Source organism: Lithobates pipiens, unplaced genomic scaffold (genome assembly GCF_037356315.1).
Source record: "Lithobates pipiens isolate NorthernLeopardFrog02 unplaced genomic scaffold, aLitPip1_a1.2 Scaffold_3, whole genome shotgun sequence".
Taxonomy (NCBI): Eukaryota; Metazoa; Chordata; class Amphibia; order Anura; family Ranidae; genus Lithobates; species Lithobates pipiens.
Genome location: NW_027507790.1, coordinates 59867115 through 59894699, shown reverse-complemented (window position 1 = coordinate 59894699; position 27585 = coordinate 59867115). Strand labels below are relative to the sequence as shown.

Below are 27585 nucleotides of genomic sequence, written 5' to 3'. Positions count from 1 at the left end.
ACAACACTATCTCTCCCCCCCCCCCCCCAATAAAATGCAGCTTATTACAAGCATAAAAACATAGCATATCACTGACGATTTGCGCCAATAGGCATCCCGGGACTCATCACGGCGGTCTGTTTGGAGAAACTTTGATCGGTGGTGAGCTTGGCGCAAATCATCAGTGATATGCTGACTATGTTTTTATGCTTGTAATAAGCTGCATTTTATTGGGGGGGAGATAGTGTTACACCTTTTATTTAAATAAACCATGTGGCTGCGGGGATAGTGTTATTTTATGCTGATCCAAAAATTGATCCAATCCGTGACTCTGATCCGAGGAACGATCCGATCCGATCCGTGAGGTTTTTGATCTGTTGCACCCCTAGTCCACACCTTCCCCCCACCGGTCCATTACAATCCTGTGTATCCTCCCGTGTCCTACGCATGCGCTACGTCCATGAGCACGCAGCTACGCCTGCATGCATTCTCCACCCAGCTGACGTCCCGCCAGCAACGTGCCTGCGCTGCTTTCGGCTCCTCCTCCCCCTCTACCCAGCAGCCTTCCGATAGACCCGCCGCAGGCGCAGCAAGCCCTCGCCGGGCCACTTTCCAGCGCTGCCGTGATTGAAGGTTGTGCTCTGCACATGCGTGCATCCAGCTTCGGGGGGTGCCCCTTCGCTCCATTCGGAGGAGTCGGCCGAGTCACGTGTGGCGGGTCCGGACTGAGACTCCACCCCACACCACCCCGGCACACCAAGGAGGAGCCACTGTCACCATGAAGGGGTGAGAAAACCCGAGACACTGGAGGGGGGGGGGGGGGGGAGGAGCACTGAGAGGAGGTGGGGCAGTGACACCATGTGAGAGGGGAGGAATGTGTCATCTATACTGGGGGGACGTGTGTGTGTGTATGTATATGTGTATATATATATATATATATATATATATATATATATATATATAATTTCACCCCTTTTTCCGTTTTTTTTTTTCTTATTTTATCGTTACACATATATTATACATAAACAATATTTATTATAATTCTTTTTTTTATATATTGTCCTCAATGTATACTTTCTATGGAATAAAGTAAATAAATAATATAATAAATAAATAATAATGTCTATTATTATTCTCTTTATATATACACATACTTGTATGAATAAAGCAGGGAATCTGACATTCACCATACTTTGCGGGTAATAGTACCCCACCATTGGTGTTTTATTCTGCAGTTTGAGGCCGGGTTCACACCACAGTGATGCGGGAACGCCGCGAATCCGCGGCGTTTTCCCGCATCGCACACCTCCCGCCGGCAGTTCACACTGCCCTATGCGGACGGCTGGGAGTGTCAATGATATGTTAATGACACCCCCAGATCCGTCCGCATATCGCAGTGCGATCTGCAGACTCGCACAGGAATCGGATCGCATGGTGTGAACGATCCGATTCTGTTGCGGACCAAAAAAAGGGTCCCGTGCGAGTTTGCTGCGGGAGCGATGCGAATTCAGCCATACTATCTGTATGGCTGAACTCGCATCGCTACGGAGATCGGATGTGATTTGCAATGCAGTGCGGGTGCGAATCACATCCGGATCTCCCCCCGCAGCAGTGTGAACCCAGCCTGAGTGTAACACTCAGTTTTTTTCATTATTACTTTTAAATAAATGGAAAAATGGCATATTACATTTTTTTTGTTTGTTTTTTTATCTGATTAATCAAAAAAATAATCGGCCGATTTATCGATTATGAAAATAATCGTTAGTTGCAGCCCTAATACACTGGAATTATGTAAATAATCGGTGTCTGTTTTTGTGTGAACAGATTCCATGGGTGCAGAGGAGAAATACAAGATATGGATGAGACATCGCTACAATAGCTTTGTCTCCTGTTTGGTGGACCTGCTACATCACAATTCTTTTCAAATTCAGGTGAGAACTTTTTTTCATGTGGGTATAGCTGGGCAGATAGCCTCTTGAGTAAGATGGGTACAGAGATTTCTTATTGCACTTGAGCAAGCTGTTAGGTAAGAACTGCAACTACTCTCTGTGTTCTAACTGTGATAGAGCATGCACTCTACGGAAGGATGAATGAGTTCCCACTCACAGGGAGACTTAAGAAGATAAAAATATCATTATGTGATCATGAAATCCCTCTGACTGCTGACTAGAGATGGGCCGAACATCCCTTTTTCGTTTAGCAGCAGAACTTCTGAACAGGGAAAAAGTTCTGCCCCAAACTCCACTGAACATGAAAATTCAAGAGTGACAATTTTAAAGGCTTGTATGCAAGATTTTAATGATGCTTAAAGTGCAATAATAAAAATGAAAAATTCCTTTAAATATAGTGCCTGGGGTTTCCTCTTAGTCTGCCTGTAAATTGGTGCATATGTAGCATGTATAGAACACGCTGCAGCAAAAATTTAACTTCTAAAGAAAAAAAGTCAAATCACATTTAATTGCGGTTGCAATTGCTGGCACCTGGCTATTTAAAGAATAAATGGCATGCCCCCCCCCCAGTCCATACCAGACTTTTCAGGTTTGGTATTTGGGGGTGGGGAGGCAGGTGCTTTGGGGCAGGGGTGCTCTGCTTACACACAAAGGGCCTTGTCCCTATGTTGGTGGGGACAAAGGTCTCTTCCCCACAACACAGGGCTGTTGTTGTGGGAGTTTGCAGGTGGGGGGCTTTATAGGAATCTGGAAGCCCCCTTTAACAAGGCTGGCCCCCCTATGTGAATAAGTGTGGGCTACATAGTACCGCTGTCCATTCACCAAAAAATAATCCAAAAAGTAAAAAACTGATTTTGACAATTCCTTAAAATTGATGTAAACCTGAAGAAAAGGTGTTTTATTTAAGTTTTGCACCTTGTACAGTATAGGATTTTATGTCATCTGTGCCGTCTTGCCATGAAGAGTTAATTCAGCTCTAAGCAATCATCTATATTTTCAGTGGGATAAAAACTGGCACACAGAGAAATAGGAGTCTTTCTCCCCCTTGCTGTGAGTGACAGGTGATATACATATCTTATCTAGGAGCCTGAGAGAGAGATTCTGTGTACTTCAGCTCCTCTCCTCCTTTCTTCTCCAGCTCTCCCAGGATTGGCAGCTCTACACCTCAGCATGATTGGGCATGCTGAAGTCATGTGGTAACTTTTCTGGGTTTTGACTGGAGATCAATCATAGCAGAAGAAAATGCATGCTGACAAGGGGCGTGTAGAGGGGGACGGGGAGTCTACTGACATCACAAATCCACCCACCAAGCTCCAGACAGCAGACCCACCCACAGGACCTGCAGTTTTTTAGGTCTTATAACAGACAGAAGGGAGGCATTTGACAGGTAAGGATACATGCAGGAGGCATGCATATCCTTATAGATTACTATGGCAGTAGTTTAGAAAGGATGAGAGTGGGTTTTCATCCATTTTAATAAAAAAAAAACATTGTCCCCGGATTGTAAATTTATGCCTGCTGCACTGCCGACCCGAAAAACAAATATTGCTCTGCCCGCTGTGAAGGCAAACTGGCAAATGACTGGCTTGATGTTTGACAGCTCTAGTATACGTGGGGCCACTCAACCATGTCGCCTCGTGGTATTGCCCCCGTGTGATGTCACAGACCCAGCAGGTACTAGTTGGTGATGTCACCAGGTGGCGATTTTTTTATTATTGTTTTTTTTTTTTTTGTCTTTTTGCCACCTTTTTGGTGAATGGGTAGGGGTAACCTATACTCATTCACATGGGGGGGGGGGGTGGATCTGGGGGCTCACAAACCAGGGTTGCCCCTCCATGTTGGAGGGCATGTGTGGCCTTGGTATGGTTCAGGAGGGGGTGCTTGCTCGTGTGGTTTTTTTGTTTTGTTTTTTCAGCGGTGAAGCCCATTGATGGCTCATCGGTTGTTAAGGATGCAGCAGCTGGCTTCCCAGCCTTGCTCTTTTTAACAACCAATTTTTACTGTGCCCCTGATTGGGCAAAGCTTTGTCCAGTCGGCGCAGAATGCACTGTGCAGCGCGGTGAACACTCGCTGAACGTCCTGCAAATTTCGGATGTTCCCCAGAATGGGCGAACAGCCAATGTTCGGCCCGAACTCACACTTAGGCCGAACCGTTCACCCAACACTACTGCTGACTTGATGAAATCGGAAACCACCCATTTTTCATAAGCAGTGATAGAAATTGGTGTTGCTTGCTTTTGTAAGGTGTATTTTTATAAATTAGCTTGCTCTTTGCAATTTATTGCCCTCTTTCCCCTGCACAGGTTACATAGTCTGCTTGGAAAAAGACAGACAGACACGTGCATCCATCTGGTTCAACCAAAAAAAGGGGAAAAAGTTGCAAATGAGCCATTGGCAATGCTGTGAATCTCTCACTCTCTTGCCCTCTCCCCCAGTTACTACTGAAGGTCCAGCAGGGGTTCTGTTCTTTTCCTGCTGCTAAAAATTAAGAAAGGAAAACTCAAACTGTTCTAGCTGGACTTACAAGTACACATCAGTACAGCATGTTAACAGGGTTGATTGCTTTGTGGGCATTGATGGAATTACTGTGCAGCCATAGGTAAAGGTTTTTGCATGTTGAAGCATGTATACTATATTATTATACAGGATTTATATTTAGCCAACAGTTTGTGCAGCGCTTTACAACATGAGGGCAGACAGTACAGTTACAATTCAATATAGACGGAATTAGAGGGCCCTGCTTGTTAGAGCTTATAATCAGAATGTAATTACATGCAGAATATCGTGTGCTTTATTGTATATCTTGCTTCCAGGTAGATATGTTGAAACAAGCCTTAGAAATTGCCTATCTTCTTAAATGCTTAGTCTAGGTATAAACCAGTAGAATTTTTCATTTGTTTTTATAATCATTAGTGGGGTCAAATTGATTGTTTTGACCACAATGATGGACACATTTTGAAGGAGCATTATTGAAAAGTTTTTTTTCTAAAATTTATGAATTTCTAATAGTGTATGTGGTTTTTGTTTAATAAAGTCCATTAATTCCAAAATCAAATGTTTAAAGCAAACAAAATCTTGAACTACTTTCGAACAAGGTTCAAATGTTCTGAAAATTTTCATACAAATCTTCGTTCAAAATTCTTCCAGTGTATACCCAGCTTTAGCTGAGAAACGGTGAACTGCAAGCCATCAGTTCAGGCCAACCAGTAACTCACACAGCCTCCTAGAAAAATGTACTCTTATATCATTTTGTCCAGGGGTTCTCCTAACTTTTTCCTATTCTTCTTCAGGAACTTGCATTGTGTGTTCTTATGAAATGTATTGTGCTAGAAGGGAAATTCCCTATGGAAGCTTCCAAATGGAAAGATGGTTACCGTTTCTCACGTCTACTGTTAAAAGTAAGCTTTTTTGTTTAGATGTGCATAAGACCTGTTTTATGCTGTTTTTATGTGTAAATCGGTAATGAATACATTTTTTTGATCGCATACCATCTGTTCTCAGCCGCATAAGGAGCTCAGAGAGGTGGAAGAGGAGAAAGGGCAGCACACTGCTCTCAGTGAATGACTGCACTTTGGGGGCATGACAGCACAAGTCTAATCACTGAAGGAGAGCAGAAGCCAGCACAGCCAGATTACTGACCACACTGTGCTCTCCTGCCTAGCATGATCCGTTTTTAATAGGAAAGCAGAGGGACTGGCAGGAACACTGGGTATTTCACACAATGGAAGTGATACAAAGAAAACATGATGTATGAAAATATAAGTATATGGTACAGCAGGCACATATCAGAGTCCCTGGTAACCTTCTCTAGGTTCACATTGCTTATCCTACTGGCTTATAGGGGAAATGCTAGAGGTGAGAAACCCCGTTGAAGAGTGAATGTGATGTCCAAAGCAGAAACAGTGTTAACCAGAGGGAGGTTACTGCTGTGAAAACGCTTGCCGGGCTGGAAGTTAAGGCACAATGGTCAAGCTAAGGATTGGTCATCTTTGCCAAAATGCCTTGCCTGATTTATTTTGCCATTAAGCATACAATGTAAATGTGTGGTGATGAATACCGTTGCACTGTTATTGTTGAAGTCATTAAGGTAGTTTTGGTGCATTTTAGGGGATAATTACTCCAAATTGAATATTTATTTTCACAGATTTGCCCATTTATTTATTTTTTGTCCTATCCTTTCTTTTGTTTTACTTTGTGTTTTTTTTTTTTTTTTTTTTTTTTTTTTTTAGTTGGTTGTAACTAGCCTACTACCAGAAGACAAGGATTCCTCCCCTTTAATAACAAGATTTCAAGAGTATATGGAATATGATGACGTCCGATATTACACCATGTCTGTGATTAATGAAAACCTTGCAAGAGTGCATCAAAAAACCAAAGAAGTAAGTCTTGGTCCTGATTTGGTTTAAAGTGATGATAAACAAAAGTGTTAATTGCCATTCATATACATCATACCACTGTATTGTTTGCTTTTCTCTTTTTAAATCCTCAAAGTACCTTATTTCTGCAGCTCTGTTGTGGGGTCACATGATCTTTACCTGTTTAACATCTTCAGGTAGAGATATTTTGGAGGGGCTTCTATTACCCTACTGATATATGCTCTGTACCTTGTGGTCTGTGTCTGGCCAGCCCTGATTGTGGTTTGTTTGTGCATTAATATGGTGTAGTCGGGGTCAGAGGTGATAGACAGCATCTGCATCCAAGGTGCTCTTTTTTTTTTTTTTTTTTTTTTTTTATCTTTTTTTTTATGAGTATTACCAATTACAGATATGTTAATATTAAAATGTTTTGTGAGTTTCTTAGTGTAATAGGGCTGCAACTAACGATTATTTTCACAATCAATTAGTTGGCCGATTTATTGTTTCGGTTAATCGATTAATCAGTTAATAACCTAAAAAAAAAAGTGCGTCAAATTGACGTTCATTTCAACCACAGTGATGGGAAAATTTGGAAATAGAAAACTGCTTTGTCAAAGGAATTTTCAGACAGTGCATGTGGGGAAAATTTCAAACAAAATTCTTTCATTCAGCGAATGTACAAAAGATTTTTTCGTCTGAATATTCTCATCTGAAAATTGATCCATGTGGGCAAAAGGCTCGGTACACACCTATGCAGTTTGCTTTTGATCTATTTCTGCAGTGCTTTTTGCTGTGCGTTTTTTATTTCTGCGCACGTGATTTTACTGCAATTTGCATTTTTTGAATTTTCTTGGCCAGATTAAAAAACACAAATTGCTTCAAAAACGCATTACATGATTTTCTGCAGCTTCTCCATTGAAGTATATTAAACCAAAGAAGCACCGTTTTGCGTTTAAAAGTCCCTGACCCTTTACAAATACACAGCGGATGAAAAAAAGCACAAATATGAACGTGTCCCATAGGAAACCATGTAAATGAACTGTAGTGCAGTTCTGCAAAAAGCACCAATAAACACACAGATGTGAACCAGGTATAAGACATTTTGTAACATAATGGGGTTAAAGACTCTTGCTCTTTGTACTATAAAGGGCTCATTTTAGTTTTTTTTTTTTTTTTTACCCCATTATGTTACTGGCCGATTAATCGATTAGTTGTTTCAGCCTTAGAGTGTAATCAATCGTCATACCATAGTGTTTAGCAATAGGAGGACATTGAGGAGGAGGAGGGAGGGGAGTGTCTTTTACCAATATGTATACGCCCACATGTGACTCTATAGTCATGTGGGCTGCTCAGATGAGAAAAAGGAGGAAATGAAGAGCTTAGAAGGGAAATTAAATTTGAGCATGCTCTATAGAGGACACCAGCTCGTTTAAACAATCTCAACCTGCAGTGGGGATGCAGAGAATATGGGAGGGACAGCTGAAGGCAGGCTCAACCATGAATATTTCACTCTACATAAAACAAATGCTTTAGTGGCTTTTTGAGTACGAACACTCAGGTTTATAACATGTAATGTCAACAGTTTTTCATAGTCTGTGTTTATCGATACTTTAACCGCTTCCCACCGGCTGTCATATAATGTCCTGTATTTTGAGTGGTGATATCTCAATGATGCCTGCAGCTACAGACCTCCATTCAGATATCGTCTTTTAGAGCTGGTGATTCCACCATAAGAATGATCATAGCGGCTGTTCAGCCACTTGATGGTTCTTACGGGCGATGAGAGGGGACATTCATTTTTTCTAAATACTGCGCAAATACTCTGCAAGGTAAAAGGTTGCAACGACTGACATCTTATTCTCTAGGGTCTCTGCTAAAAAAGATATATATATATATATATATATATATATATATATATATATATAATATTTGGGGGTTCTATGTAATTTTCTTTGTAATTTTAGAATTGGCCTGGTAGGCAAGTGGTTAAAGTGGATGTAAACCCCCACTCATCCTTTCTAAACTACGCCATAGTGGTTATCTATAAGGATATACATGCCTCCTGCATGTATCCTTACTTGTCAAATGCCTCCCTTCTGTCTGTTATGAGACCTGAAAAACTGAAGATCCTGTGGGTAGGTCTGTTGTCCGGAGCTTGGTGGGTGGATTTGTGATGTCCGTAGACTCCCCGCCCCCCTCTACACACCCCTTGTCAGCATGCATTTTCTTCTGCTATGATCACTAACATCCAGTCAAAACCCAGAAAAGTCACCACATGACTATGAGTGACAGGTGATTTACATATCTCAGGCACCAGCCTGACAGACAGAGACATTCTGTGTACTTCAGATCCCCTCCTCCTTTCTTCTCCAACTCTCCCAGGATTTGCCACTCCACACCTGTCACTCAGAGTAAGGGGGAAGAACTGATTCCTATTTCTCTGTATGTCAGATTTATCTCACTAAAAGATAAGAGGACTGCCCAGAGCTGGATTAACTCTTCATGGCAAGACTAGGCACAGATGACATGAAATGCTATACTGTGCAAGGTGCAAGCCTTAATTAAAATAAAAAAAATGGGTTTACATCCACTTTAATCTCTCTACCTCATGATGTCATTTTAGAAGCACTGCCCTTTGAGCTGAAAATATATATTTTAGCTTTTTACTAGGAAATAAGCATAAAAAGGCATGCAACACTGAGGCCAGAAGCAAAGCAACACATTGAGTGAATAACACAAAATAATTATCTTCACTTAAGTATTACCTTTTAATTTTTACAACTGTTATAATTGAGTCTCATGGCTGATGCTGCATTTCTTGTTTCTCAATCTGCAGTCTCTCCCTGCTGCATTCCAGAACAATGTCTTTAACCTTCTTTCAACCATTAATATGCCTGTAGAGAATGAATTATCACATTTCCTGGTAACGCAGAAAGGTGAGAAATTTGTTACCTTGATTTGTGTGTATGACCTCCATATTGGTTATGTTAAATGGATAGTGGACCGTTTCACACTATGTAAATAAAATGGGTTTCCAGTAGGAGTTTATTTGTTAAAAGCCTAGCCCAATGTAATAATTCAGGAAGTAAAAAAAGAGTTTAAAGTGAATCTGCACTAGAGGTCGACCGATATTTAGAAATCGGGGTGGCCGATGACCAATATATGATGCTGATATTTTAGGCCGATTTTTTTTTTTTTTTTATTTAATTTTTTTGACCGGTGGCACTGGGAGGTGGCACTGGATGGCAATGGCAGATTTCATACCCGATAGTGTAACTGTGTGAAACTGAATGCTCTCTGCAGCGCCACGGTGTGTGAAACTGTATAGAAAGAGAGAGAGAGGAGCTGACAAATTTAGCGTGATGTTGGAGGTGGGCTGTTTGAGAAAGGGGCGGGGCCACATACACATAGTGGCCCGTCCAGATCCCATCCCATTGGCTGATGTTGGATAGCTGGGTCCCGCCCACTCCCGACATCCAACCTCAACTTTGACAGCTCCTCTCTCTCTCCATACAGTTTCACACACCGTGGCGCTGCTCTGCCAACAGAGTGTGGAGAAGGAACCCCACATTCCTCCTCCCTTATCCACACTCTGCAGGCAAAGGTATGACCAGTGTTCAATATCGGCCTAATTTGGATTATAATCGGCCAGTGCCGATTTCTCCAAAAATAGGCAAATAGCGGCCGATATATCAGTCGACCTCTAATCTGCACTCACATCAGCATTTTGCTGCCAGTGCCCAAATACCCTCTGTTGTCTTGTAGAATAGTCTGGGAACCCAGAAACTGGCTTGCTGAGATTATAAAATTCACAGCCCCACCAGATTTCCAGATTCTCTAGTCCTTCATCCTTTTAGTTGTTTTTCTATTTTAGTTGTGCTCCAAGGTGCACGATTTTTGTTTTTAAGTTGCTGTAGTTCAGTAATTGTTATCTTATAATATCTCTGTGGCTTATAAAGAAAACATTTAAATTGTATTTCTAGCAAAACTTTATATTTTTTTTTGGATAGACTGGGGAAGGGTCCAACCTGCTGTCAAGTTTTTAAGGCCACTGGAGAGCTAATATCCTAATGCGTCTCTGGAACAGGAAGTAAAGTAAAATTTATGCAAATGGTACAAAGCAAAGAATAACCAGGCAGGGGTTTTAACCGTACTTATAAAAAAAAATAAAGCTGTGGCTATACATTAATAAGGTTTTCCTGGCAGAGGGTGTTTGTGAAATCTGTTGGGGTGTTTTTCCCTATTACTTTTTAAATTGGGGGAATAGGGTCATCGCAAAAGCAGCAAGGTACACACTGCCATTAACACTTAGTAGTTCAAATCCTTCCCCAATCTATCCGAAAGAAACAATTAGGGCTTTAAAGTGGTTGTAAACCCTCCCCCACAACTTTGTCCCATGTAAATCAGCATAAAAAACCATAATGAACACTTTTTAGATATCTCCTTACTTGCTTAGTATTGTTGTAATCCTTGTTCTGTAGAATGAAGTCACTGAGCATGCCCAGATCTCCCATGATTTAAGGCACACTCTCTATGTCTTATCTCTCTGTTATTAGGACTTCCTAAGGCCCCCCACTGAACTCTGCTAATCACTCAGAGCTTCCTCCTACACATCATGTGCCCATGTGACCTCACATAGTCTAAATATTGGCCATTACTGCAGTCTTATCAGCTGAAGCTGATAAGTCTGACAAAGGGAAACATTAGACATCAGCACAAGTAAATACTATGAAATAAACAAGTAAGCTATGAACAGGGAAGCAAGATTGCCATAGAAACTTTGGATTGAGAAGGAGGCTTGGTTAACAGTACAGGAAGTGCTCAATGTAAGGGCGGAAATACACTCCACTGTGGACTCAGAAAACAATACTTAAAATGGTGCTGCCTAACCCCTGGAAACAAGTTTTTGTAAAGTTTCTTTAAACAGTAAGTAATATGCGATTTGTGCTGGATTACAGTAGCTATAGTCTGATAATGACTTATTATAATGGACTAAATGAAAAGAAGCATCAGAGTGGGAGAGTTTACTTCCTCTTTAAAAAGTGGGTTTGAATGCCTTTGTATTGTATGATTACTTGACAATCTGGTGTTTTGTTTTGTTTTTTACTGTTCATGCTGTTGCCGCATATTTTGAGTACTGCCAAGTCTCTGATTAAAATTACAGCATGTTGTGTGTTTTTATTTTTTATTTTTTTTTTCCTGGTTTCTTAATCAGAGAAATGCGATGACTGGAAGCCAGCAAAATTAAAGGCAAGTTGACTAGATTATGAATTTTATTTCTTTAATAATACCCTTTACTCTTCATCAATGATCTAATGTAATAACGTTTAACTTTTTATTTTTTTAAGGAACATAAGAGGGTGTTTGAGAAAGTATGGATGAACTTTCTCAGGGATAAAGTAAGTGTCCAGTACATTTTGAAGTTTTGTGCTTTCATATGTTTCTGGCAACTAAAGAAACACCAGCAGTAGAAAGTCAATAAGGCCGAAAAAAAAGCTTTTCCCCAAGTGTTTGACTGTTGTTCACAGACCTGTATTTGATAATGGCTTAAAAATCAGGGGTGTAGGCTCTGCACGGCCTTATTTTTTTTGGTTATATTTAGACAGTTGTTTTTACAAGCCCTGTTGAAAAGTTACTTTAATTTAACAACTTTACCCTATATTACCGTTTTAAAGTTAACATCTAGTAAAAAAAAAAAAATATTGTCCACAATTGATTAAAAAGAATGGGGAAAAAGTGTTACTGCTATACCCACATTTTCTTCACTGCTGGACCTCTTTGGTCCAGTACCACTCTTTTTTGGCTCTGCTTGCCTTGCTCACCCTAGGAAGGGCTCCCCAGATTAATTTTATTATTTTTTTAAACTGAGGATAGGGAAGAGATACACCAATGGAGTTGGGCTGTAAATATTAGAGTATGAACAAAACATAAAACTTTTGCTAGGACATTGACCCTTTTTAACATTTATTTTTTATTTTTATCCAGCTTGCTGTAAGTCTGTATAAGAAAGTGCTTTTAATCTTGCACGAGTCTATATTGCCTCACATGAGCAAGCCCACCTTGATGATTGATTTCCTTACAGCGGCCTATGATATTGGTAAATACATTTGTATATCTTATTTTATGTGATTTTAGTTTGAATATATTTTTATTAATGGTTTTGCATATAAAGAATCAAAGCATATACGTATACAGAAGGGAAGAAAGGGGATATTGTGTTTAAAACATCATTGGCATACAAAGACAAAAAAAGGGTACCATTCAGGGGCTACCTGATGCACCAAATCATATCTAAAACAAAACCAAAAAAAAAGCTGCATACAAGATGACAATGGGGAGGGTAAAGGGCTGGGAGCAGAAGTGTAGAAAAAAAATAAAAGGAAGAAGGAAAAGGGAAAAATTAGAAAGTTGCCTGTTTTTTTAGAATGGTTGAACTGACACGAAGTGAACCACTTACATATTGGCCTTTTTAAAAGAGGTAGGGGAATGTGAAGCTAAACTACCCACTCGGTTTAGGTGGAAAGTCTCCTGTGACTTTATATTTGATTGGGTCCCATGTTATTGTCACAATGTTATGTATTTTTGCTTTGTATTAGGTGGAGCTATAAGTCTTCTGGCCCTTAACGGACTATTTGTTTTGATTCATCAGCATAACCTGTAAGTAGCGCAATGCTTGTCTAAAATTTAAAGCAAGATTGATGGTTGACATTTTTTGGTGATATTTGCAAGCTTACAGTGATGTAACAAGTTTTCTTATTCCAAAACAGAAAACAGTGAATTAAAGTACAGCACTTCGGGATTGCATATTTTGTTAATGGTTTTTATATGTACTTTTAGGGATTACCCAGATTTCTACAAAAAGCTCTATTCTCTCCTGGACCCCTCTGTGTTTCACGTAAAATATCGAGCTAGGTTTTTTCATTTAGCCAACTTGTTCCTGTCTTCCACGTAAGTTTGACAACTTGCATAAATAGCATATTTCTGCTTGATGTTTGATACGTCTAGTCTTAACATGGAAATTGTTAAATTTTTTTTCAGCCATTTACCTGTGTACCTTGTTGCTGCATTTATCAAGCGTCTGTCACGACTGTCTCTGACGGCCCCTCCACAAGTGCTGTTGATGATCATCCCGTTCATCTGTAACCTGATCCGAAGGCACCCAGCTTGCCGACCTCTCATCCATCAGCCTATGGCATTAGGGGGTGACTCCTTTTCCTGCATATTTTTACAGTTGTGGCTGTCTTGTTTTATCACTTTAAAAGAAACGTGTCATGAACCCTGGAGGTTGCCATTGCTGTGCTAATGGTTGTTTTGCAGTCTTACTACTAGTAACTTGTTACTTTAACTATATTGCTGGGTCGGTGATTCAAAAACTATTGACGCTTAGAGGGTCCGTATAAAAGCCCCTAGATACCCTAAAGCATGTAGTAATGTGTATAAATGTCATTAATTACTGCCTGTGTTTGTGTCCTTAAGCCTATGTTCATACTAAAATGTGGGTTTGAACTCGTATGAGTGCAGCTGAACTCGCATGGCATTTCAGTCCGACTTCGGGGTGATTTCAAAGACATCTGTGCGGGTTCCTGCAATCGCCCCTGACGTCACCAAAAGTAGTGCAGGAACTACATTTGTGAATTGCAAAGTCTGTGCCGATTCGGACGGTGCCGGCAATAGGCGCTGATTTAGACAAAAAGACATACTGCACATGTGCAAAACAAAAATCGTACAAAAAAACCATTACAGTGTATATAGTCCAGCAGCACCACTAAAGTAAGATATAATAACCGCATATACAAAAAAGGTGGTGTGCTAAAACAAATTGCTTATGAAGTGATTTTTAAAGTCCAACTGTAGAAATCACAGATCCGTGATAATGCAGGTAAATCCAAAAACCCTCCCTCGTGCATGCACCGCCACCACGGGCAATATAAACTCTTACCAGAGAGCCTGGACCCTTTATTATGAAGGGTCAAACAGGCTTAATGTAGTAATTTTTGCAGGGGTCATCAGCTGGAGATGTGTCCTCAGTTCAAAAAGGGCATTAGCTATATCGCTATTAGATATTTAAACAAAACTCCATCCACCCCATGATCAGATCAATCGTATAAATGAAAGTGATGCCAGATAGTGTAAAAACCCAAAAAGCTCATTTATAGGTATTGCACTTACAATAATTCAGATAAAAACGAGTGTTGTATACAAATAGCCGCCATATAGGAAATCCAGGCAATGTGCATAGGAACGCGATAGCAGGACACAAATCTTGACCCGACGGGTTTCGTCACAGATGACTTCTTCCAGGGCATGGACGTAATTTCCTGCCATCGCTTTAAATAGGAAAACCAGCAATTCAAGCCTCACTTTTATTTTTGCATTCAAGCCTCATTTTTGTTCCCGTCGTCATAAGAGAGGCAGGATATATTCCATCCAAACCTCGCTCTCATGCAGACAGGAACAAAGAAATAGGGTGAAGGCAATTCAAGTCTCACCTTCACCTCTGCAGCCACAATTGAGGAAGGATAAAAACATCCAAACCTCACTCACATAGAGTAAAACTAATCGTATTAAGTGCCATCTAAAACTATATAGGGCAGACGAAATCCACCAAAAACACTATCCATAAATGAAAACGTTTGGATCAATAAGAACAAAGGTCCCATTCCTAAATTGAATATAAAGAGGAACTCTACCTGATCTACAACCGTGGGCTACAGATATGAGTGTTTGGCTGAAACCATAATAAGAGAGAAATCTCCAACTGATGAAAAACATTCACTAATCTAGAGATAATACATCATAGATTTAAAACCAAAGAAAAAAGGGAGGCCAACTAAATCAAGAGTTAACTATAAATCAGTTGACATCCCAATAAATATTCAGGCCATGTGGAACATAACTTTTAAGAATATATATCCACTTAGTTTCTGTTTTGGACAGCTCCCTGACTTTTAGAACCCCCCCCTCAATGGGGAATGAAATGATCAATTACCATAAAGGGTGCCAGATGGATCTCTATTGTGCACGAGATCATAATGTCGAGACGTTATGCTTGGGATGCCCTTTGCGAATGTTAGCTATATGTTCATTAAGTCCAACATTTAACGCACAGGTAGTCCATCCCGTATACTATAGCCCACATGGACATTGGAGCATATTTACCACATGCGTGGTGCTACAAGTGATGAAATGTATAACTGTATAGTTCTTATGAGTAGCTTTGGACACAAAATCGCACATTTTCCTAGTCTTGTATTTATTCAAATTACAGACCTGACATTTTCCACATTTAAATTATCCAGATAAGTTATGAAAAAAGGATGGTCCAACAGGAGGATCTAGAACACTAATCGCCACCCTGTCTTTCAAAGAGGTAACACCCTTAACCACTTAAAGACCAGACCTCTTTTTCAGACTGTGTTTACAAGATTAAAAACACTTTTTTTTTTACTAGAAAATTACTTAGAACCTACAAGATGGATCATAGCCCTTCTCCTCAAACCTGTGATTCAACCTGAGACTGAGTATCAAAACCTTTCAGATCATCAGTTACGCCTGATTCAAAGAAATTGTCCTTTAGGGACCCCATTCAGCCACGAGTGATGGTGGCAACTAGCCTTAGAAATATAGGCATTATGGTCTGTGTTCTTAAAGGTAGAGTTACTGAGACTCCCTCCCACCTTTTTATATTAAGAGCTATGAAATATATAACACTTTGACTTATTTCATAGTTCAACCCGCTCGCCCTATATCATTAGAATTAAGCTCATCCAAAAACTCAGTTAAGTTACTTCCATAGGAGGAGGATGTCATCGATGTAACGAGTCCAGAGAAACGCCTCCAGCCTTGGTTGAGCACTGATGGCATCCTCCTCTCACTGAGCCTGAAAAAGGTTAGCCACGCTCGGGGCATATTTAGCACCCATTGCAACCCCCTTACTGTGCAGATAAAATTGCCTCCCAAACCAAAAATAGTTATGGGTAGCGGCATATTTGAGAAGGTCCATAATAAACTGTGTATTGGTTAGGCCAGAGTACCTATCCAAAAAATAGGACACTGCCGATGGTGTCTTTTTAATATAGGAAGGCATTTGTTTAACCAAGGGTTGTAAATATAGATTTCCATTTGCCCACCCGGGACGTAACGGAATAATTTCCATTGACTATAGGTCATCCCGGGGAGCAAACTGGTGAACTTTGGACAAATAATAATGATGGAACGCGGTAGGATTTCTCCTTATTCAAAAAAACCCTGTTTGTAAACACGCTCGATAAATTTCCATTTCCCGCTTGTATAACAGTTCTGGATCCCCCCTCAGGGGGTTATAGGTTTTCTGATCACTCAAGATATTATTCATCTCCATAGGGTAAGCACTTTAATCGAGTACAACAATCTAGGGGTGTTGAAATGAATCATCGTATTGATGCATCGGCTTTCGACCGTTCACGATGCGGCATCGATGCTATAGCTTTAAGAAATCGATTTTTGAGGATGATGTCGTCATCGCGCCGTACCTCCACACCATGCCCTGCCTTGGATTAGAGCCGAAAGCAGCCGAAGTTTTTGCTCCCTTTTTTCCCGTTGACATCCCCGTGTCGAAAGGAGGCCTTCCATCAATCCCCTTCCCCCACTACCTCACCAGCCAATAGAAAGTGGTCCCAGGCGGCGTCATGGTGGCAGAATGCGGATGTGAGGAGCCACGCTGTGTGCAGGTTGGGAACATGGAGTGATGGAGCTTGTGGGGGCTGGAGCTGTCCCTGCTGCTAAAAGTGGCGGTGGCCGGCTTATGGAGCATGGAGCTCCGAGGAGAAGAGTGGAGCCATCAATGCTTTTGGTCCTGGAAGGGTTCAGGGCGGCCGTGGCGTATCCAGCCGGAGGTGTGATGGAGGAGGATGAGGCAGAGCCAGGTGAGGGGGCTGCGGGGAGGACTCTGAGAGCTGAAGACTGATATGGTAAGGGAGGTGCCAGACTGTATGCAGATTGGGCAATAAAACCAACAATGGTGTGCAGTGCTTAGCGGTGACAAATGGTGCAAAAGAGTCATTAACCAGTTCCCGACCAGCGCACGACGATGTACGTCGGCAGAATGGCACGGGCAGGCAAATTGGCGTACAGGTACGTCCATCTGTATTTGCCACCCTGCCATCGCATGCGCGCCACCGGTTGGGACCCCCGTGAGTCCGGTCGCGGGTCCTGCGGACTCGATCGCCACGGGGATACCCGCGATACTCTCACGGGGAGGCTGAACGGGGAGATGCCGATGTAATCAGCATCTCCTGTTCTGCCTAGCAACAAGTGACACTGATCTCTGCTCCCTGTGATTGGAGCAGAGATCAGTGTTCACTAACACACAGCCCAGCCCCCCACAGTTAGTAACACGCCCCTAGGACAAACTTAACCCCTACACTGCCATCCCCTGGTTAACCCCTTCACTGCCAGTGTCATTTACACAGGAATCAGTGTATTTGTATAGCACTGATTGCTGTATAAATGACTGGTTCCAAAAATGTGTCAAAAATGTCCGATGTGTCTGCTATAATGTCGCAGTCACAATAAAAATCAATGATCACCTCCATTACTAGTAAAAAAAAAAAAAAAGATGAATAAAAATGCCATAAAACTATCCCCTATTTTGTAAATGTTATAAATTTTGCGCAAACCAATCAATAACATCAACAACAAATTATTTTTTTCAAAAAAATGTGTAGAAAAATGAGTATCGGCCTAAACTGAGGAAAAAAAACATTTTTTTTATATATTTTTGGGGGGTATTTATTATAGCAAAAAGTAAAAAATAATGCGTTTTTTTTTTTTCAAAATTGTCGCTCTATTTTTTGTTACTACCGCAAAAATAAACACCACTGGGGTGATCAAATGCCACCAAAAGAAAGCTCTATTTGTGAGAAAAAAAGGACATCAATATTGTCTGGGAGCCACGTCGCATGACCGTGCAATTGTCAGTTAAAGCGACGCAGTGGCGAATTGGAAAAAGTAGTCTGGTCTTAAGCCAGCAAAATGGTGCGGTCTGAAAGTGGTTATGTAGTGAACAAATATGGTCCTGAAATATATATATATATATATATATATATATATATCTGTTATCTGATTTGAAAGACATCTGTGTATTCAAAGTAATTCCAGTGCTGAGTGTGCTTTGAACACAGCAGAGCACACTCAGCACTGGAATTACTTTGAATACACAGAAGATTTCTTTCAAAGTATTCAAATATATATATATATATATATATATATATCATATCATACTGCGCCCACTTTATTTTGTTTTTAACGCAGATATGACAGCATGTTCCCTAGCTGGCTGTCAAACTGCTTAATGTCCTTCACAGCCCCTTTCTCCTCCGCAGGTCCCACTATTTCTCGCCCAACCCCCCTCCCCTTTTATATATGTCTCAAATCACTAACCCCAGATCACCCAAACTACACATTAGACGGCTATGGCTTCCAGCCCATTCGTCTTCCACCTCCCCGTTCAAACCAATGGCCACCGCATATCCCTCACCCAACTCTCCTCCATTCATGGGTTCTTACCCCCACCCCATGCAGCCCTGAACAATCTGAGGTCCCACCCATTCCTGTCTCTGGACCGACCCCCTCCAACCTTCAGTTTCTATCAGCCCCCCAGCCTTTAATTCCTATCCTTCGATTCTTCCATCTTTTTTTCTTATTCAATAATTCCTATTTCCTTATCCCCGTACTCTTCCATTATCTCTCCATGGATTTCACCATCTTTCAATTCTTATTCCTTGACCCCTCCATCCTTCAGTTCTATCCCCAGACTCTTCCATCCTTTAGTTCTTATCTCCAGACTACTCCATCCTTGCTTTCCCATTCATGTATTTCTCCTTTCCTATTTCCAGACTCCTCCATCTTTCTAATCGTGATACATTGTGGAATCGAATTGTTGACATAATTGTAATCATGAGACCACTGAAGATGCGCACACCTACAACAATCCCCCCCTCCCCTATTCACAGGTCTCGCTCTACTAACTCTTATCGCACAAGGCCTAGTTCCAAATTGACATGCATCTTTACATCCTCACTTGATTCAAATCCCTCCAAAACTACATCTCTAAACATCTTAACCTAGGATGCCATACCCCCAGGGGGGTTGAAAAGAGGCATTTTTGAGAGATCGGATGACTGGATATCAGAAACAACGCCTCAATGTCCTTTGACAGGGTTGGAGGATATGCATCTCTTAATATTGAACTTGCATGTGTATTTGTGTACATGCATAAAAGTTTCAAACTTACCTAAAATCGCCTTCTCCTCAATAGTTATGACTTTAGTACTTAAAAAAAAAAAAAAAAATCTCCAAACCTGCTATTCCCTTTTCTTTTTCGCTTGAATTCTTCCACCCTCTAGTCCCTCTCTTTGATCTCCTTTCTGGATAATATTGGCCCTGTTGGGGAAAATCTCCATAATAGGCTGTTTTGAGTGAACATCCCAAGTGTTATCTGCATACGTAACTGATCCGCGTCCTGTGACTGGGGGTGGCCATCTGATCTGTACTGAGTATATTGTCGGTAATGATTGCCATAATTATATGGTCTCAAGCCTGACTGATCGTATTGATGGTTTGGACCATGATTAAAAACGGTCTTTGTCCTCTAAATTGTTGGTTACGAGGGCCTGACCCCTGTCCATGCTGAATTGGTCCACGAGGTTGTTGCGATCTCGGCCCCTCTCCATTCAGAGGTTCAAATCAATTTTTTCACATGAATCCCATACCCATAAGGTGGAGCATATTCATCTTTAGGAAAAAATGCTTTATCTCTATGGTCCCAAGGTGTATAAGGGGATCCAGAAGGTCCATCCCTAAAGGGCAACCTCTGATTCCTAAATTGGTCTCTGGGCCCGGTACATCGATGACATCCTCCTCCTATGGAAGGAAAGCTCCTCCTCTTGAGTTTTTGGATGAGCCTAATTATGATGATAGAGGGATATTCAGGTTGAGCTATGAAATGAGTCAGTGTTATATATTTCTTGGATCCTAATATTAAGGTCTGATTTGATTAAATGCTAGACTAGGAAAATTTGTGATTTTGTGTCCAAAGCTACTCATATGCCACTGATCGGTGCCCATCTGCACCCTTGCCCATCATTGTATCATGATCAGTGTCCATCTGCAGTCCTGTCCCTCTTTGCATCATGATTAGTGCGCATCTGCAGCCTTGCTATTGCTGAAATAAACAGACGGATCTCCTGTGTGCTTGGCTCGCAGTCCCTCTCCTTGGCCCGGTGATGCACTTAACACCGGTCCAATGGTGGGACGTTAATGCTAGGAGGCAGGACTGGGTGTGACTGCAAGTACACAGGAAATTCCGCTCTATTTCGGTGGCACTCGTTCCCTCTTTCCCCTCCGAGGCAGCCGTTCGGTGTATAACACGCACACGCGCTTTTCCCCCGATTCCCCCCGGGGAAAAAGTATGGTGTTATACGCTGATGCATACAGTAACTCTTGATTTAGTTGGCCTCCCTTTTTCTCTGGTTTTAATTTGTTTTTGTATCTATATGATGTATTATCTTTAGATTAGTGTGTGTTTTTCAATGAATTGGAGGTTTCTCTCATTACGGTTTCAGCCAAACACTCATATCTGTAGCCCACGGTTGTAGATCAGTTAGAGTTCCTCTTTATATTGAATTTAGGATTAATGTGACCTTTTGTTGTTCCAAAATTTTTAATTTTTATTGTATGGTGTTTTTGGCGGATTTAGTCTGTCCTTAACCACTTCCCTACCTGCCCATAGTAATATGACGCACACAGATGGGATCTCCCATCGTGGGCGGAGCGTCATTTGACGTCTTCCCATTCCCGGTTGTCTAGGGGCGGCGCGTGCCCGTGTTGTTGCTCGGGACCCAGTGCACGTGCCCGGCGGCCGTGATGTTCACCGGGCACCCGTGATTGCCCGGGAACACAGGACCGTGAACACACAGATCCATGTCCTGTCAGAGGAGAGGGGACCGATGGTGTGTTCCCAGTACAGGGGAACACCGATCGGTCTCCTCCCCTTGTGAATCCCCTCCCTCACAGTTAGAATCACTCCCAGGGAACATAATTAACCCCTGCAGCGCCCCCTAGTGTTAACCCCTTCCCTGCCAGTCACATTTACACAGTAATCAGTGCAATTTTATAGCACCGATCGCTGTGTAAATGTGAATGATCCCAAAAATGTATCCAATATGTCCGTCACAATGTCAGTCACGAAAAAAATCGCAGATCGCCGATATTACTAGTAAAAAAAAAAAAAAAATATACACTTATTGCAAATATTTTTGTTTTTTTTACCAAAAATATGTAGACTCATACATATCGACCTAAACTGAGGAAAAAAATTTAAAATTTTTTTAAATGGGATATTTATTATAGCAAAAAGTAAAAAATATATATATATTTTTTTCAAAATTGTTTCTCTTTTGTTTATAGAGCAAAAAATAAAAACTGCAGAGATGATCAAATACCACCAAAAGAAAGCTCTATTTGTCGAGTAAAAAGGACGTCAATTTTGTTTGGGTGCAACATTGCACGGCCACACAATTGTCAGTTAAAGTGCGATAGCGCTGATAACTAAAAATTGGTCTGGGCAGGAAGGGGGTGAAAATGTCCTGTATTGAAGTGGTTAAGGCCTCATGCATACTGGACGTTAAAATAACGTTCTAAAAACGCCAGTAGCTTTGTAGTGAGTTTTTCAACTTCTTTCAATGTTTTTGCAATAGTGTTTATTAGCATTTTTCTGCGTTAGCGTTTTTTTTTTTTCAATGGATCAAAAACATTAAACGCTGGTGAGCAACGTTTTTGAGTGTTTATCAGCATTAGAGCATTTTTACAGCTGAAAAATGTCTCTTGGAACCCACTAGTTTTTTTTTTTTTTTTTTTTTTTTTACTGCCCAAAACTTCTGATAACAGCCTGTGCGTGCATGGACAAATAGGATAACATGATAGAGAGTTTAATGAATGTAGGAAAAAAAACATCTACAGCCAAAAACGGCTGCTGTAAAAACGTCAAATGTCCAGTGTGCATGAGGCCTTATAGTTTTAGATGGCACTTAATATGATTAGTTTTACGCTGTGAGTGAGGTTTGGATGTTTTTATCATTCCTTGCTTGTGGCTGCAGAGGGGAAGGTGAGGCTTGAATTGCATTCTTCCTATTTCTTTGTTCCTGGCTGCGTGAGAGTGAGGTTTGGATGTAATATGTCCTTCCTCTCTAATGATGGGAACGAAAATGAGGCTTGAATGCGGAAATGAAAGTGGGGCTTGAATTGCCTGCTTCCCTAGTTAAAGCGATGGCCGGAAATAAATTCCCCAGAAGTAGTTCTCTTCGTGACGAAACTGGTTGGGCAAAGAGCTGTTTCCTGCTATGGTGTTCCTATGTACATTGCCTGGATGACTTATATGGCATCCGCCTATTTGTATACAACGCTGGTTTTTATCTGAATGAATGTAATAAAATTAGCTTTTTGGGATTTTACACTAGCTAGCATCACTTTCATTTATATGATTGATCTGATCATGGGGTGGATGGAGTCTGGTTTGAATATCCAGCTATTGCCCTTTTTGATCTGAGGACACGTCTCCAGCTGATGACCCCTGCAAAAATGATTACATCAAACCTGTTTGACCCTTCATAATAAAGCTTCCAGGTTCTCTCTGGTAAGAGTCTACATTGCCTGTGGTGATGGTGCACACATGAAGTGGAGGGTCTTTGGATTTACCTGCATTATCACGGGTCTGTGATTTCTACAGTTTGAATTGGAGGCTCCACCATGCTACTTACAGGACTTAAAATATCTTCTACTGATTGCTTAGGCACAGATAACACTGCATACCTTCAGAGGTTTAGTGGCATCCATGTCGCCATGGGTCATGGCTGTTTTGGTGGCAAAGAGGGGACCTACTCAATATTAGGTGGTCATAAAGATGTGACTGATTTGTGTTTATTTTTATTTTTTTTCCATTCAGTAAATTCATACTGCAGGAAAATGGGCTGGGGTAAATGCATTTATACCCATTTGTAATCTTTCTGTTTTGTATTGAAGATATGACATCCGATCCATACATCATGGAGGAGGAAGATCCAGCAAAGAGTCAAGCTTTAGAGAGCTCTCTGTGGGAGCTAGAGGTGAGATGACAAAATATTTCTTCATTACTAGCTTTATTAGTTCCGATGCCTCCTGCCAGCCCCCATCTTATTACAGAACACAGTAGTGACCTTCAGGGCCAGCCTATTCAACCAGTGGTTAAGCAGTAATCCAGCACTCCTAGAAGTATGAATTGTGCACATTCTTCAGCTGGTAGTTTCTTTTGCCTACAGTGAAGGTCTGTGGCACAGGCACTGGGAGAGTAGAGTATATAATGACTTCTTTGTAGGGGACAACATTGATTTTAGCAAAATAATCACTTTAAGGTCACTCGGTACTGCAAAATATTCTGGACTTGTTGATAAAATCCTATAAATTGAAGCCCAGCTCCTGGAAATTTGTAAATCCTTCCTTGCTGTGGGTGTGCGCCCACACTGCGAGGGTCAACTGCTTTGTTGGTCTAGGGAGGAATATAAGGGACTTAACTTGCTTGAAACTCTGCTCCCTGGTAGGTGGCGCTCCCCCCATGCTCTGGTGGTGGACTATCTTTTGGTGTCATAATTTCCAATGCAGAGGTATGGATTTTCCTTGCTCCCAGGCCTTAGACTGGTGGTAGATGAGGGAGAAGACACTGCGAGGACTGGTCTAGCAGTGCGGAGCATTGAATATGTAGCTCCATACATTTTTAATTTCCTTGAGTTGGGCTTTAAACCACACAGGTCTCTCTGTCATTTTGTCAGCCTATAGCCTGTTCATAAAACAGTGAATCCACATCATCAGTTCTGCCATTGACCAAGTAAGTAACCCAGAAACCAGCAAGGAGCAGAATGATGATCCCGACTGATGTGTAACTGTGTATTAATTACAAGAGCAGCTAAACAGTTGCACATTATTTGGTGAGTAAAAATGTAAACTATGGGGGTTATTTACTAAAGGAAAATCCACTTTGTACTGCAAGTGCACTTGGAAGTAAAGTCGCTGTAGATCCAAGGGGAACATGCAAGGAAAATAAACAGCATTTTAGCTTGCACATGATCGGATGATAAAATCAGCAGAGCTTCCACTCATTTCAGATCTACCCCTTAGATTCAGAGTGACTGCACTTCCACGTGCACTTTCAGTGCAAAGTGGATTTACCTTTTCGTAAATAACCCCCTATGTGGATAGCACTTTCACCTAGCAGTAAGAAGGGTCGCTGGTTTGAATCCCAACCACGACACTACCTGCCTGGAGTTTGCATGTTCTCCCTGTGCCTGCGTGGGTTTCCTCTGGTTACTCTGGTTTCCTCCCACACTCCAAAGACATGCAGGTAGGTTAATTGGATCCTGTCTAAAATTGTCCCTAGTATGTATGAATGTGAGTTAGGGACCTAGATTGTAAGCTCCTTGAGGGTAGGGACTGATGTGTATGTATATGTAAAGCGCTGCGTAAATTGACGGCGCAATATAAGTATCTAAAATAAATAAATGTGTGTATAATTGGTTATGTCTTCAGTCATGGCTATGGGTAACTATGTACCTTACACCAAAGGGTCCTATTGTTTTACAATTAAGACAGCGAGTGTTTAGATATAGTTGCATAGTAGGTGAGGTTGAAAAAAACACTCAAGTCCAACCTATGTGTGTGATTATGTCAGTATTACATTGTGTATATATCCCTATATCCCTGTATGTTGTGGTCGTTCAGGTGCTTATCTAATAGTTTTTTTTTTTTTTTAACTATCGATGCTCCCTGCTGGAACCAATGTCTGTGGAAGGGCATTCCACATCCTTGCTGCTCTTACAGTAAAGAACTCTACACAGTTTAAGGTTAAACTCCTTTTAATAAGTGGCCACGTCTCTTATTAAACTATTGTTGGGTCACCAGTATGGTATTTGTAAACTTGAAATCATATCCCCTCTCAAGTGTCTCTTCTCCAGAGAGCATAAGTTCAGTGCTCATAACCTTTCTTAACTAATATGCTCCAGTCCCTTTATTAGCTTTGTTGCCCTTCTCTGTATTCTCTCCATTTCCAGTACATCCTTCCTGAGGACTGGTGCCCAGAACTGGACAGCATACTCCAGTTGAGGCTGCACCAGAGTGGAGAAGGGAGTAGAGTGGGAGAATTATCGCTTTATACCTGGAGTGCTTCACTTTTGTTAGCAGCAGCTTGGTATTGCATGCGATTTCTGAGCCTATCATCTACTAGGGCCCCCAGGTCCTTTTTCCATCCTTGATTCCCCCACATTAAACCTAATTTGCCATGTAGTTGCACACCCCATTAATTCAGATCTTCCTGCAAGGTTTCCACATCCTGTGGAGAAGTTACTGCCCTGCTTGGCTTAGTATCATCTGCAAATACAGAGATTGAATGGTTTACCCCATCTCCAGGTCGTAAATAGGAATGGTCCCAGCACAGAGCCCTGGGGGGACCCCACTTTCCACCCCTGTCCATTCTGAGTACTCCTCATTTATCACCACCCTCTGAACACACACTTGTAGTCAGTTTTCAATCCTTGTACTCACCATATGGTCCATGCCAACGGACCTTACTTTGTACAGTAAAAGTTGTACTTTGTGTAGTAAACTGTGGCAAATGCTTTTGTAATTCCCAGGGATGTATTTTGGCCATTTTTTAAATATTGGTGCTACATTGGCTTTTCTCCAATTAGCTGACTATATTCCAGGCACCATTCCAGTCAGACTGTCAGTAAAAATTAGAACGATGGTCTGACAGTTACTTGACTGGATTCCCTAAGGATCCTCGGGTGCAAGTCTTCTGGTCCCGTTGACCTGTTAATGTTAAGTTTTCCAAGTCTATTTTTTTCCTAATTCTGTCCTCCTATTAGCCATGAGGGTGTTTCCTTAGATGTGTCATGAGGATAAACACTGCAGTTTTGGTTATTTAAGCCCCCTGATTCCCTTGTGAAGACCGAGGAGAAGAATAAATTCAATACCTCCCCATCCTTTGCAACCAGATTTCCTTCCTCATTCATTATGGGACCAATATGGTCCGTCCTCCCTTTTTTTACTGTTTACATACTTAAATAATTTTGTGGTATTTTTTTTTTTTTATTCTTTTTTGTTCTCCTCCGTTATGACTTATCTTACGCCCTAATTGCACTCTTACATTTCTACAAGTCTGAATGCTGATGATGATCCCTCAGCCTTGTAGTTCTTGAAGGCCTTCTCGTTTTGCTTTTATATTCATTTTTACATTGGCTTTAAGCCATCCAGGACTTTTGTTCGCTCTTTAAAAATAAAAAAATAAATAAAAATCCCAATGGGATGCACTGGCTAATGCCCTTATTTAATATGCTCTTAAAGCAAACCCATCTCTCCTCCGTGTTCTTTGTTCCTAAGATTTTATCCCGATTTATATATTCTAGCAAGGTTCGTAGTTTAGGGAAGTTGGCTCTTTTGAAATTCATTGTCTTTGTATTCCCCCTTATGTTTCCCATTTGTGTGATTTATACTGAAGCTAATTGACCTGTGATTGCTGTTTCCTAAGTTGCCTCTTATTTCGTTATCCGTGATCAGTAGGTCTAGTAACGCTTTGTTTCTAGTTGGTGTGTCTACCATCTGACCCATGAAATTGTCCTGCAAGACATTTAGGAACTGGCGAGCCTTAGACGACTCTGGTTCCTTCCACCCGGTCTATGTCTAGATAATTAAAATCCCCCATTATGACACTACCCATCATTGCTGCTAATCCAAATTGTGATAGGAGGTCCGTCTTCCCCTCCTCTCTCAGCTTAGAGACCTATAGCATACTCCTAGTATTATTCTTGATATGCAGTCATACTCCCCCCCCCCCCCCCCCCCCTCCTTTTTTATTTTTTTTATTATAGGTGATGTTACTTCTAGTATTGGTAGAGGTGGCCATGTTTAAAGTTTGCTTGGGATACACTGTGGTAGATTTTTAAAAAGATATATATATATTTATTTGACTTAAAATAGGTGGGCTGCTGTTTTGGAGCCACTCTTTGCAATTTATCTTTTTAGTAGAGTTTGTGATCTTGCAAAAAGTGACTTTTGGCAATATTGGCTGTTTTCATGTATGGTGTAATTGGGTTGATTCGTGGGGTTTTGGCTGCTGGTGAGAATTTTGCAAAGCACAGAGCCCTATTCTTGCTGGTACCTGAAAAACCTATTCATCGAAAATATTATACTTGTGTTGCAAGGAACATTTAGGATGGAAATTATCTTTTTTTTTTTTTTTT

At 41.1% G+C, this 27585-nt stretch overlaps 1 protein-coding gene across 1 annotated transcript in view; it reads left to right on the top strand.

Annotated features, from left to right (window-relative positions):
• The window catches only part of NOC4L (nucleolar complex associated 4 homolog), a gene marked incomplete in the record, with an annotated part of 52354 nt that overhangs the window by 21993 nt on the left and 2776 nt on the right, over window positions 1–27585 (top strand). Inside the window, 11 exon segments of the mRNA XM_077461743.1 lie at window positions 1804–1910; window positions 5219–5326; window positions 6158–6307; window positions 9120–9219; window positions 11499–11533; window positions 11632–11682; window positions 12269–12380; window positions 12880–12940; window positions 13121–13231; window positions 13322–13485; window positions 23342–23424. Of these exon segments, the coding sequence (XP_077317869.1) occupies window positions 1804–1910; window positions 5219–5326; window positions 6158–6307; window positions 9120–9219; window positions 11499–11533; window positions 11632–11682; window positions 12269–12380; window positions 12880–12940; window positions 13121–13231; window positions 13322–13485; window positions 23342–23424 (1082 nt within the window).